The sequence below is a fragment of the Balaenoptera acutorostrata genome, chromosome 3 (assembly GCF_949987535.1).
Source record: "Balaenoptera acutorostrata chromosome 3, mBalAcu1.1, whole genome shotgun sequence".
NCBI lineage: Eukaryota > Metazoa > Chordata > Mammalia > Artiodactyla > Balaenopteridae > Balaenoptera > Balaenoptera acutorostrata.
Window position 1 is genome coordinate 4,948,566 of NC_080066.1, and position 14,465 is coordinate 4,963,030.

General features: G+C 37.3%; 1 protein-coding gene across 1 annotated transcript in view; it reads right to left on the reverse strand.

The window, feature by feature from the left end:
* STAM (signal transducing adaptor molecule) overlaps positions 1–14,465 on the reverse strand; it is a 73,164-nt gene that overhangs the window by 48,432 nt on the left and 10,267 nt on the right. Inside the window, exon 2 of the mRNA XM_007196409.3 lies at positions 6,938–7,022. Within this exon, the coding sequence (XP_007196471.2) occupies positions 6,938–7,022 (85 nt within the window). The remainder of the gene's footprint in view (positions 1–6,937; positions 7,023–14,465) is intronic.

The following is a 14,465-nucleotide window of genomic DNA, read 5'->3' on the forward strand; positions in this document are numbered from 1 at the left end:
ATATGTATCTAGATTCCTAGACAACATAAACCAGATTTCCGTAAGTTTTCCACATAACTAATTATGAAATGATTTAAAAACTTAAAACCGAACTGTAAGTGGTTACCAGGTTCTGGGGAAGGGGGAAGTGGTAAGCTGTTTAACAGGCAGAGCTCACTTGGGGATGATGAAAAGATCTGGAGATGGATAGTGGTGATGATCCCACAACAATGCGAATGTACTGAATGCCACAAACTTAGGTCAAAGAAAATGTTTTCATGTATAATAATACACTTGCCTTTATAATAATGCAGTCATAAAATATTTTTATTACTTTTTTATGGAGAAAGGGAACCAGGAAGACAAAAGTGCTGACGGCCCATGAAAGTCAAAATGTGGCCCTGGTCCTTATTTCCTACTATGAAATCATCAAGGTACAGCAAGAAAGTGAAAATAATGAAAATACAACTGGATATGTATGTAAAACATTACTTTTAAAGAGAAATCACACACATAAGCAAATTTTGTGGGTTTGATTTTTTTTAAACCCTATAATATTAGAATGGCATCTCAATTATTACACAATCCTTTTCAAACAATTCTTAATATTAACAAGAGCTATAAAGAAATATCACATTTCCATAAACAAACAAATAAATGCTTGGAAATTAACTTAATGAGAATTTAAAGGAACTAGAGAGCAAGTATTAAGGAAGATAAAATAAATGAAAGAGAAAAAAGGAAAAGAAGGGAAGAGGAAAGGAAAAAATATTGATTAAAAATAAATAGAACTGTAAAGCTGTCACTATTTGCAGATGACATGATACGATACATAGAGAATCCTAAAGATGCTACCAGAAAACTACTAGAGCTAATCAATGAATTTGGTAAAGTAGCAGGATACAAAATTAATGCACAGAAATCTCTTGCATTTCTATACACTAATGACGAAAAATCTGAAAGTGAAATTAAGAAAACACTCCCATTTACCATTGCAACAAAAAGAATAAAATATCTAGGAATAAACCTACCTAAGGAGACAAAAGACCTGTATGCAGAAAATTATAAGACACTGATGAAAGAAATTAAAGATGATACAAATAGATGGAGAGATATACCATGTTCTTGGATTGGAAGAATCAACATTGTGAAAATGACTCTACTACCCAAAGCAATCTACAGATTCAATGCAATCCCTATCAAACTACCACTGGCATTTTTCACAGAACTAGAACAAAAAATTTCACAATTTGTATGGAAACACAAAAGACCCCGAATAGCCAAAGCAATCTTGAGAACGAAAAATGGAGGTGGGGGAATCAGGCTCCCTGACTTCAGACTATATTACAAAGCTTCAGTAATCAAGACAGTTTGGTACTGGCACAAAAACAGAAATATAGATCAATGGAACAGGATAGAAAGCCCAGAGATAAACCCACACACATATGGTCAACTTATCTTTGATAAAGGAGGCAAGCATATACAGTGGAGAAAAGACAGCCTCTTCAATAAGTGGTGCTGGGAAAATTGGACAGGAACATGTAAAAGTATGAAATTAGAACACTCCCTGACACCATGCACAAAAATAAACTCAAAATGGATTAAAGACCTAAGTGTAAGGGCAGACACTATCAAACTCTTAGAGGAAAACATAGGCAGAACACTCTATGACATACATCACAGCAAGATTCTTTTTGACCCAGCTCCCAGAGAAATGGAAATAAGAACACAAATAAACAAATGGGACCTAATGAAACTTAAAAGCTTTTGCACAGCAAAGGAAACCATAAACAAGACCAAAAGACAACCCTCAGAATGGGAGAAAATATTTGCAAATGAAGCAACTGACAAAGGATTAGTCGCCAAGATCTACAAGCAGCTCATGCAGCTCAATAACAAAAAAACAAACAACCCAATCCAAAAATGGGCAGAAGATCTAAATAGACATTTCTCCAAAGAAGATATACAGATGGCCTACAGACACATGAAAGAATGCTCAACATCATTAATCATTAGAGAAATGCAAATCAAAACTACAATGAGATATATCATCTCACACCGGTCAGAATGGCCAGCATCAAAAAATCTAGAAACAATAAATGCTGGAGAGGGTGTGGAGGAAAGGGAACACTCTTGCACTGTTGGTGGGAATGTAAATTGATACAGCCACTATGGAGAACAGTATGGAGGTTCCTTAAAAAACTACAAATAGAACTACCATACGACCCAGCAATCCCACTACTGGGCATATACCCTGAGAAAACCATAGGTCAAAAAGAGTCATGTACCAAAATGTTCATTGCAGCTCTATTTACAATAGCCAGGACATGGAAGCAACCTAAATGTCCATCGACAGATGAATGGATAAAGAAGATGTGGCACATATATACAATGGAATATTACTCAGCCATAAAAAGAAATGAAATGGAGGTATTTGTAATGAGGTGGATGGAGTTAGAGTCTGTCATACAGAGTGAAGTATGTCAGAAAGAGAAAAACAAATATAGTATGCTAACACATATATACGGAATCTAAGGGAAAAAAAAAAAAAAAAAAAGGCCATGAAGAACCTAGTGGCAAGACGGGAATAAAGACACAGACCTACCAGAGAATGGACTTGAGGACATGGGGAGGGGGTGGGGTGAGATGTGACAGGGTAAGAGTGTCATGGACATATATACACTACCAAATGTAAAATAGATAACTAGAGGAAGCAGCCGCATAGCACAGGGAGATCAGCTCGGTGCTTTGTAACCACCTAGAGGGGTGGGATGGGGAGGGTGGGAGGGAGGGAGATGCAAGAGGGAAGAGAAATGGGAACATATTGTATATGTATAACTGATTCACTTTGTTATAAAGCAGAAGCTAACACACCATTGTAAGGCAATTATACTTCAATAAAGATGTTCTAAAAAAAAAAAAAGCATGGGGCAAAACTGTAAAATAAATAAATAAATAAATAAATAAATAAATAGAACTACCTCTCCTTATTTAAATTAGCAAAGCTGAAAACACTTCCTATGTAAATTCATAGATTTAGCATAATGTCAATTAAAATCTCCAAAGTATAATGAAATACTAAGGAAAAATACTGAGAAAGAATATGTTGTCTAAAGTAAATTTGAAAAAATTAAAAAATGCGCATGTATCTAAACCTACTGATACTAGACAACAACAGAAAGCAAATAGAAAACAATTACTTAAAGCTATAAATTAGTACATTTTAAGTATACAAGGACAACATGGATGGAACCTTGAAGGCATTATGCTAAGTGAAATCAGTCAGACAGAGAAAGACAAATACTGTATGATCTCATATATGGACTCTAATAAAATCAAACTCATAGAAACAGAGAACAGACTGGTGGTCGTCAGACGGGTGGAGCGGTGGGCAAAATGAATAAAATGGGTCAAAAGGTACAAACTTCCAGTTATAAGTAAGTTCTGAGGCTGTAATGTACAGCATGGAGAGTACAGTTACAATACTTTGTTGCACATTAGAAAGTTGCTGAGAGAGTAGATCTGAACAGTTCTCATCACAGGAAAAGACAGGAAAAAAATAACAAATTATCATTTCTAGTACAATAATGTTAACATGAAGAAAAACAAATTGATCTCTTTAAATCTTCATGACACATCATATAGGATTTTTAGGTGGGTTACAAATTTATTTTTTAACTAGAAAAATATGGAATATTTCTAGTAATGAAAGGGAGTTTGTCCTTTCATTTCAAGCAATTAACCAAATTATTATAAAAAGTATCTACAAAATGAAGACTACCAAACTAAAGATAAAAAGAAAACTGATGGAGTGAAAAGAGAGAGGAGGGACTTTGCAACTGGAATGCTAGATAAAAGTTTTATCTCCAAAATACACAGGGATGGAGCTAGGTCGATACCTAGTCCTCAAAAGACAAACTGTCACAAAATATCATTTTAATCAAAAAGAGGCAGGTTTGACATAAATACACTACCATGTGTAAAACTGATAGCTAGTGGGAACCTGCAGTATAGCACAGGAAGCTCAGGTCGGTGCTTTGTGATGACCCAGATGGGCAGGATGGGAGGGAGGTCCAAGAGGGAGGGGATATATGTATACATAGAGCTGATTCACTTTGTTGTACAGCAGAAACTAACACAACATTGTAAAGGCATTAAAAAGAAAAAGAGGCAGAGGTGTACCCACTTAACCATGCACCAGATACTATTATAAACACTTTATATATATTAACTAATCTAACACTCACAACAAGCCCCCTATGAAAAAGATACTATTTTTATTCTCATGTAGCAAACTAGAAAAGGAAGTTCCTATTTACCCACCAGTGACAGCTAAGCAGTCAGAGCCAGGATCTGAACGCAGGCAGTCTCACTCCAGAGGCCATGCTCTCAGCCACTCAGCTATTTGCTTTCCTCCACACAACAAAAATTCATAGACCTTTCATCCTACAAATCTAAGTCCACTAGATGTATATAAATTACTATTATACAAGGCAAAACACAAATAAGAATGGTTTTGACAGAGTGCTTTGAGGATTCAGGTTTTCGGTAATGATTTTCAGTACTAGGGAAAAGGAAAGCCTTTGTGGAAGAAATAATAGCCATAGTGGGTCTGGAAGGATATGAGACACAGAGATAGGGGAAGGGAGAAGAGAATATTCGACACTGAAGGAACAGAATGACCAAAAGCATTACAATAAAGCGGAAAAGCACTGGCAACTTAAATATTTGAGTTGAAAAGTACAGTAACTACAGAAGAAGTAAATGAAAAATAAATGATTCAGAGGCCTAAGGAGGTTACTAGACTTAACTCAGTACGGAAGACAGGGGAGTAACATGGTCAGAGTTGTCATATGACCACTGGCTATAAGAACTGGACAGAAAAGAGATGGAAACAGAAGGAAACGCCAGACGTTAATTCACTAGGCTAGGCGTGGTTAAGGATGGCTCAAGTAAAGCAGGGCCAATAGAAGTAGAGAAAAAGGAACAGACACGTAACACATAGCAACTACTCAAACATCAACTAAATTAAGGAACTAACCAGGGCGGAAGGGATGCAAAGACAACAAAGGAGATGGATGAGGCCACAATCCTGGGAACCTGCCAGAGGGAGCACACTACGGACTAAAAAGGGCTTGAGTGATGGGGTGGAAAGGATGTAAAGACAAACTGCCCTGCCTGGTTTGACCAAGTGCAAGAACTTAACTAAGGAGACTCTATGACATCAATATCATGAGAGAGATTATGGAGGTGTGCTGACAGAATTTAGTAAAACACTAAATGCAGAGGAGAGTCTGAGGTTTTAGGTGTGAATGAAAGAATAACCTTATCATTAACAGTGACAGGGGACAAAGGAGGGAATGTAGGTTTAAAGCAAAAGGAGACATGAGTTCAGGATTCTAGATGTGAGACCAAGGCTTATGTAGTGTGATGTTCAGAAATTATGCTGCATCCCCAATATTAGTGCTTGACTTAGGGATTCAGAGCTAAAACTATAGATGTCACATAAAGAAACTTGAAAGCTGGGAGATTTCAAAAGAAAAAGTATCAGGTAAAAAAAAATGGACCAACGAAAGTTTACAGAACTATCTCTATTTAGAAGGGAAGGAAGAAGAGCCAGAGAAGGCACCATCAGAGAGTTAAGATTACCACCAGAAGAATCAAGCAGAATCCAGCAGTGCTCCCAAACATTCTTCACATGAAAGTATGTAAATAAGACAATATTCGTGTGGCACAAAGGGGTAGATGTGGCTACTAATCACTGGGTGTTATTAACCCAGGAATGAAGGAAACCATTACTCTGTACACCAGTCAATCCCCTTGAGGCACTGTTGAGAAAGCCCTGTATTACCAAAAAGTCTGTATGCCAGAAAGTTTACAATTCTATTTCCCTAAAACTGTCTTTCTTTCAACAGTCACTGATTAGTTGGGTCGAATGGGCAGATGTGACAAAGAAGAAAAGAACACAGAAATAACCAAAAAACTTGGTAATTGAGAAATCACTGATGACTTTAAAAATCAGTGGGAATGGAAACAACCTAAATATCCATCAACAGATGAATGGATAAAGAAGATCCGGGGAATATATATATATATATATATATATATATATATATATATATATACACACACATATATATATATATAATATTCCATTGGATATATATAGCCATTGTGTGTGTGTGTGTGTGTGCGTGTGTACACACACACACACACACACACACACACACAAATGGAACACCACTCAGCCATAAAAAAGAATGAAATAATGCCATTTGTGGCAACATGGATGGACCTAGAGATTATCATACTAAGCGAAGTAAGTCAGAAAGAGAAAGACAAATATCATATGATATCACTGATATGTGGAATCTAAAATACAACACTAATTAACATATCTATGAAACAGAAACAGACTCACAGACATAGAGAACAGACTTGAGGTTGCCAAGGGTGGGTGGGGGGAGGGAAGGACTAGGAGTTAGGGATTAGCAGATGTAAACTATTACATAGAGAATTGATAAGCAACAAGGTCCTACTGTAGAGCACAGGGAATTCTATTCAATATCCTGTGATAAACCACAATGGTAAAGAATATGAAAAAGAATATATGTATAACTGAATCACTTTGCTGTACAGCAGGAATTAACACAACATTGTAAATCAACTATACTTCAATAAAATTTTTTTTAAAAATCAGTGGGAAAAGTTAGATTTCAGGAGGCAATTATGGACAAGGGAGAATAATTAAAGTATCAACATTGTTACCAGTCATGTTGCCTCTTCTGGTTACAGGGAGTAACCTAGATGGGATGATTCCTCAAATCTCACTAGCAAAAACATTCTCCTTTTAAACTAAATTGTGATTGTAATATGCTTTACCTTCTAACTCTTGTTTCATTCATGTTAATAAACAGGAAGAATAAATAAAAATCCTTTGAAACTTTGCAACACTTACCCAGTGCGAGACTGACCGACTTTATCACAAATATCCAAAATGAGGCCCCAATCCTCAGCAGTATTCATCTCACTGGTTGCTTTCTCTGTATATTATAAAAAGAAATCGCAGACACATTATTTTTAAAAATCTTTAAGAGGTAAATGATCACATTCAAATTACCAAACTGTAGTATAATCAAATATTAACAAATCACAATAGGTGTCAACACCTGGTTAATGAAATATTTAAGTCCATCTTTAAAAGGAGGCAGGGCACCTTTATTACCTATCATAATTATTTTCCCCATTTATACTTCATTTGTTTGTTACTTAGTATCAAAAAAAATAGGCCACTGATTTTTTGTTATAAAGATACACCCGCAGGCGCACACACACGCGCGCACACAAATCTATCCCTTTCTGCACACAGAAAGACTAAAATAAGGAATACTTTCATTCAAATAATTCTTAGCTTTACTCGCCAGCGAAGGACCATGACTAGACACAGATCTCTATCAAAATGTTTCAGGCAATTAAATTAATTAACTATCTAGTTTTGTTGATTTTGTTGTTTGGGGGGGGAGGTGCTGAACGAAAGAAAACCAAGCTTTAACTGAATATTTTCCCTTAAGTAAAAACTTGAGAAGTTGAAAAAAACAACAGAGGTATGGCAGATTGAACCAAATCACCTAATTTAGATCCCTTTCTTAATTACAATAAAGGGACTTCTTTCTTCTTTAACACAGACACACAAGGATAAGGAAAACATGAGAAGCAATAACAGCAACAACATCTCAAAAGCTACAGGACAACATTGATACATGGTAAACTACTCAGAAAACCCAAGAAAGGTGAATCCTGTATTGGCAGTAAGAAAGAACAGCTTAAGAACCAGCTTGGTGATTTGCGACAATCTAGAGGGGTGGGATAGCGAGGGTGGGAGGGAGGCTCAAGAGGGAAGGGATATGGGGATATATGTATGCATATGGCTGATTCACTCTAACACAGTACTGTGAAGCAATTATACTCCAGTAAAGATCTATTAAATAAATAAATATTAAAAAAAAAAGAACCAGTCTGTTGAATCCTCAGAAAATTCAAGTACTCATAGCAGAAAGAATGTCTGCAATTGAGAATGAAGAAGAAAAAGAGGACCTCCAAGTTAGCAAAATCGGTTAGTGCTCTTTGAAATGTAGGTAGTCCCAACTTTGCTTCCTTACAGGCTCTAGCAATCACCTCTCCCCCTCGGAGCAAATGAGTGATGGTTTACTTTCTGCAGGTAAAGCAAATTTTTTTTTCTAGACAAGGAAATACCAGGTATAGTTGAGACTTAGGCACCAAAAATAAGCAATTACTTCCGTTTTCCAGTCCAGCACGTAAGCAGCTTGGAAGTATTCACTTCATCCTAACAAGTAAAACAGTAAACAAAGTGAAAAGTCAACAACTCTTCTTAGATGCCTCAGAAGTGAGGTCACAGGGCAAACTGCTGCCCCCAAAATGAGACAAATAGATAGGTGGATACAGAGAAGCACAACTTAACAGAGCAGAAGCCCGTGAGCAGAAACATCTCCAGGAACCAGTACCAGGGCACAAAAATCTAAACTGAAACTGACAAACTGCCGGAGGAGAAGTGTGCACAAGTCTGAGAGTTAAAACTCCAGAGAAGCCTAGGCTTAGGGCAGTCCCCACACTTCTGTGAGCTTTTTTTTTTTAAATAAATTTATTTGTTTTATTCATTTATTTTTGGCTGCATTGGGTCTTCGTTGCTGCGTGCGGGCTTTCTCTCTCGTTGCCACGAGCAGGGGCTACTCTTCGTTGCTGTGCGTAGGCTTCTCATTGCGGTGGCTTCTATTGTTGCGGAGCACGGGCTCTAGAGTGCAGGCTCAGTAGCTGTGGTGCACAGGCTTAGTTGCTCCACGGCATGTGGGATCTTCCCGGTCCAGGGCTCAAACCCATGTCCCCTACACTGGCAGGCGGATTCTTAACCACTGCGCCACCAGGGAAGCCCTTTTGTGAGTTTTACTTCCATGGGTTCTCCCAGGTTCTCAAGGTGAATATCACAGAAAATTTCTCCTATTTTTCCAGCAGGGGGAGAGAAACTGATCATTTTGAAATACACCAGAGTATTCTCTTCTTAACAAGGCCTACTCTCAAGAGAAATAATTTTACCAGCACCTAACTAACTAGAGTTTTATCAGAGATTAACCCACCTGGGGGAAGGGAAATCCCAACGCTAGCCTGCTCTAGCCTTCCACGTGGGAGAAGGGGAATATCCAACTCCAGCCCACTGTAGCCATCCCGTCCCAACTTAAGGGAGAGCAGCACATGAAAATTCACTCCCTGGGGCAGAGGCTCACTGAGCCCTAATCACAGGACTATCAGTACCTGATCCTCACACCACTAAAGGCTGGTGTCCCTTCATCTAGTACATCGTCTCCAGCTTCCAGCAAGCCACACTCTATAATGCGAAGACCACCGTTGGAAGAGACCAGACTAGCATCAGAACAAGACTCAGACACGACAAGGATGTTGGAATTATCAGACCAGAAATTTTAAAGACTATGATTAATATGCTAATAAGAGCTCTAATGGAAAAAGGAGGTAACATGCAAGAACAGATGGACAAGGTAAGCAGAGATATGGGAATTCTAAAAAAGAATCAAAAAGAAATACTGGAGATCAAAAATAGTATAACAGAAACAAATGTCTTTGATGGGCTCATCAGCAGTCTGGACATGGCTGAGGCAAGAATCTCTGAGCCTGAGGATATGTCAACAGAAATTTCCAAAACTGAAAAGCAAAGAGAAAAAATGACTGGCAGGGGGGAAAAAAACTGGAACAGATTATCCAAGAATGTGGGGAACTATAAAAGCTGTAACAAAGGCATAATTGGAATACCAGAGAAGAAGGAGAAAAAGAAATGGAAGAAATATTTGAAGCAAGTATAACTCAGAATTTCCCCAAATTAATGTCAGACACCAAACCACAGGTCCAGGAAGCTCCAGGAACACCAAGCACAATAAATGTCAAACAAACCAACCTCTACACCTAGGCATATCACATTCAAACTGCAGAAAATCAAAGATAAAGAAAAAATTAAAAAGAAGCCAGCAGAAAAAAACACCTTTCCTGTTCAGAAGTAAACATAATGATTACACCTGACATCTCAGAAACCATGCAAACAAGGAGAGAATGGAATCAAACAGTGTGGAGAGAATGAAATCAAACAGTGTGGAGAGAAAATAACCACCAACATAGGATTATATACCCTGTGAAATTATTCCCAAGGAAAGGAGAAATAAAGACTTTATCATACTAAGAAACATTGAGGGAACCCGTTGATAGCAGACTGGCTTTGCAAGAAATGTTTTAAAAAGGTCTCCAAGGGGAGGATATAGGAGACATGTATACACGTGTGTGTGTATGCATATGTGTGTGTGCAGGCGTGTGTATAAGTGAAATGAATCACAGCAAGGACACCAGGAACAAAAGAGAGAAATTAGGAATAGTTTGCTACTAGAAGGTGAGTTGTACTACCAGTGAAGTGGTACAATGTTATTTGAAAGTGGACTTGGACTAGTTGTAAATGTATATTGTAAACTCTGAAAGTAGAAAAAAAAAAGTATAACTGATATGCTAAAAAAAGAGGGAAAATGGAATCATATAAAATGCTCAATTAAAACCACAAAAGGCAGGGGGGAAAGTATAAGAAACAGGAACAAAGAACAAGGGCTACAACTAGAAAATTGTAACAGATATGGTAGATATTAATTCAACAATATCAATAATCACTTCAAATGTTAATGGTCTAAATACAGACAGAGATTGTCAGAATGATCAAAAGATGAGATCCAATTATATGTCATCTACAAGAACCCACTTTAAATATAAAGATACATATAGATTAAAAATAAAGGGATGGAGAAAGATATACCATGCTAACACTAATCACAAGGAAGTAGGAGTAGCTATATTTCTGACAGAGCCAACCCTGGAGCAAGGAAAATTATCAGGGACAGAGGCATTACATAATAGTAAAGGGGTCAATTCTCAGAGAAGACAACAATCCTTAACATGCATGTGCCTAACTACAGACTGTCAAAATAACTGAAATAAAAAGTAATGGAACTGCAAAGAGAAACAGATGAAGTCACTATTATAGTTGGAGACTTCAACACCTCTCTGTCAGAAATGGACAGTTCCAGTAGACAGAAAATCAGTTTAAGGACATAGTTGAACTCAACACCACCATCAATCAATTGGATATAATTAACATCTGTAGACTATTTCGTCCAACAACAACAGAATACATTCTGCTCAAGCTCACCTGGAACATAACAAAACAGACCATATTCTGGGCCATAAAACACACCATAACAAATTTTAAAAACTAGAAATCATACAATGTCTGCTCACAGGCTACAATGGAATTAAACTAGAAATCATTAACAAAAAGAGCTGGGAAATCCCCAAGTATGTGAAGATTAAATAACACACACTTCTAAATAATACACAGGTCAAAAAAAGGAGAAATATTAAAATATTATGAATTAAACAAAAATGAAAGTACAACCTATCAAAATTTGTGGGAGGCATTTGATATCAATGCTTAGTGGGAAATCTGAATTTATACATCAGAAAAGAGAATCTAAAATCTCTAATATAAACTTCCCCCTTAGGAAACTAGAAGAGGAAATTAAATCCAAAGTAAGCAAAAAGAAAAAATTTAGAGCAGAAATCAATGAAATTGAAAACAGAAAAGAGAGAAAAATCAGTACAACCAAAAATTGGTTGTTTGGAAAGATCAATGAAGTTGATAGACAGGGTAACCAAAAAAAAAAAAAAAAAAAGAATGAGAGAGAAAACACAAATTATTAACATCAGAAATGAAAGAGGGAACCTCACTACAGATTTCATGGACATAAAAAGGATATTAAATGAATATTACTATGGGTGAAGAGCATTGAGAGAATCATGGGAGCCTCCAATTTATAGCCAGTCAGTCAGAAGCACAGGTAACATCCTGGACTGGCACCTGGAGTGGGGAGTGAAGGCAGTCTTGTATGACTGAGCCCTTAACCTGTGGAATCTGATACTCTCCCTAGGTAGATAGATAGTGTCAAAATTGAGCTAAATATGTGCAACATCTAGTCAGTGTTCACTGAAAACTGAAAAACTTCTTGGTGGTGTTGAATAAAAACACATAGTAATTAACAACAACTCTATGCCCACAAATTTGATAACCTAGAAAAAAATGGGCCAAGTCCTCAAAAGACACATTTGCCAAATAACAAACAAGAAAAGGCAGACAGGGCTTCCCTGGTGGCGCAGTGGTTGGGAATCTGCCTGCTGATGCAGGGGACACGGGTTCGAGCCCTGGTCTGGGAGGATCCCACATGCCGCAGAGCGGCTGGGCCCGTGAGCCACAATTACTGAGCCTGCGTGTCTGGAGCCTGTGCTCCGCAACAAGAGAGGCCACGATAGTGAGAGGCCCGCGCACCGTGATGAAGAGTGGCCCCCGCTTGCCACAACTAGAGAAAGCCCTAGCACAGAAACGAAGACCCAACATAGCAATCAATCAATCAATCAATTAATCAATAAAAAAATAAATCTTAAAAAAAAAAAAAAAAAAAAAAAAGAAAAGGCAGACAATCTGAATAGGCGTATATCCATTAAAGAAACTGAACGAATAATTAGTAACCTTCCAAAATAGAAAGCAGCAGGCACAGATAGGTTAATGGTGCATTCTACCAAACATTTAAGGAAGAAATTATACCAATTCTCTACAATCTCATCTAGAAGACAGAAGCAGAGGAAATACTTCATAACTCATTCTATGAGGACAGTATTACCCTAGTACTAAAACCAAAGACATTAGTGGAAAACGACAGTCCAATATCTCTCATGAAAATATCAATAGATGCAAAAATCCTCAACAAAATATTAGCAAATCCAATGTAGAAGAAAGCAACTTAGAACAAACAAGAGCCTATATAAGAGGAAAAAAAACTTCAAAAAGAAATAACTGTTATCTTCTGAAACAAAAACTATACCAAAGCAGAAGGTAACCTGTCTTGACTGGAGCACTGTAATGCCAAGAACAGATATGTTAAAAGACAGCATCTCCAAGATGTTCACTAATATTTCCATGTTTTTTAACCTGAGATGGTTTGGGGGTAAGAAAGCCTGATCCATACCAAGATTCTTACCTATAATGATAGGTCTTCGTGATGAGATAACGAAATTCCTGATCCCCTATTCCCCTCAATGCCCTGCTACCTCGTTCAACAGGCAACACTTATTTCCCCATTTTGACTTACTACTGAGAGCTGGAGGTCAGTCATAGCCAGTTTAAAAGCAGAAAATACAAAGCAGCCAACTCTGTCCAAATTCTTCATAGGTTTGCAATACCTGAGCCATATCACGGTCCCAAGGGATACAGCAACACCTGCCAGTTAGTCACCGCCATGGAGAACTATCCATAGACTATAATAAGGTGGCAGTGGGTGACGACCAATGGGCAGTGGCAGATAGGGTACCTATGTCCAATTACCCTACCATTTTCTAAAAGCAGATTATTCACACAAATTAATTCCTGTTAAGAATTAACACAAATGTCCAAAACATCTGAGATCATGGTAAGGTGACTTATTTGCAGGAAATTACAAAAGCTGGACAGATATTCAACAAAATGGAATAAGTTTCTAGTCTAGGCCAGACCCTATCTGAAGTAGCTCAGACTCTAAAAACCGAAAATGAAACCAACAGATAGACCTGAATATACATAGAAAAAATATCACAAAAAAAATGCAAAGCCTAAAGCAAGTTGAAAAAAAGGTAAACACCTGGGAGGAGAGAGAATGAGTATCAGGAAAGGATTCTTAATGTATTTAGAAACTAAGACAGAGGGGAACAGGATTAATAATAAACTCTTATTTCTATTTAAGTGAATACAGTAAAGTTATCAAAACAGAAGAGAAATATAAAGAAGACTGTAGGCTGGCTGAAATAGAGACTACTTTGTGAAAGGCAGGAAGCACTCTAAGACCCAAAATACAAAATGAGGCATCTGTATTAATTCAAGAAACACCAGAAAGCCTAGAAAATCTTGAGCAAGGAAACAATCTGATCAGAGCTGGACTTTTAAGAAAAAAATGAATCTATTGCCAATATGTAAAAATGGTTTGGAAGAGGGAAAAGAAGAAAATATAATGAGAAACTTAACATTACTCTGGAAGCTAAATGGGTTACTTTGAAAGCAAACGTCTAAACGCTGTTTAATTTGTTCTCGCTGGCAGGTATGCCAAGAGGATAACTGAGCCAAACTGACCCGTTCAAGCTTCCATAATTGTAAATCCCTTGAAAATAACAATCTCTACGTTGGGTAATTCTTTCAATATTCATGCTTTCAGCCTAAATGCTCAATAAGTAAGAAATCTCATCATGTAACTGCAATATGAATCCATGAAAGTCATAGAAACATAGACCTTTAATAGCATCTACTTTAATGGTTTTCAAATTTTACCTTTCAACGCAGAAACCCTCTA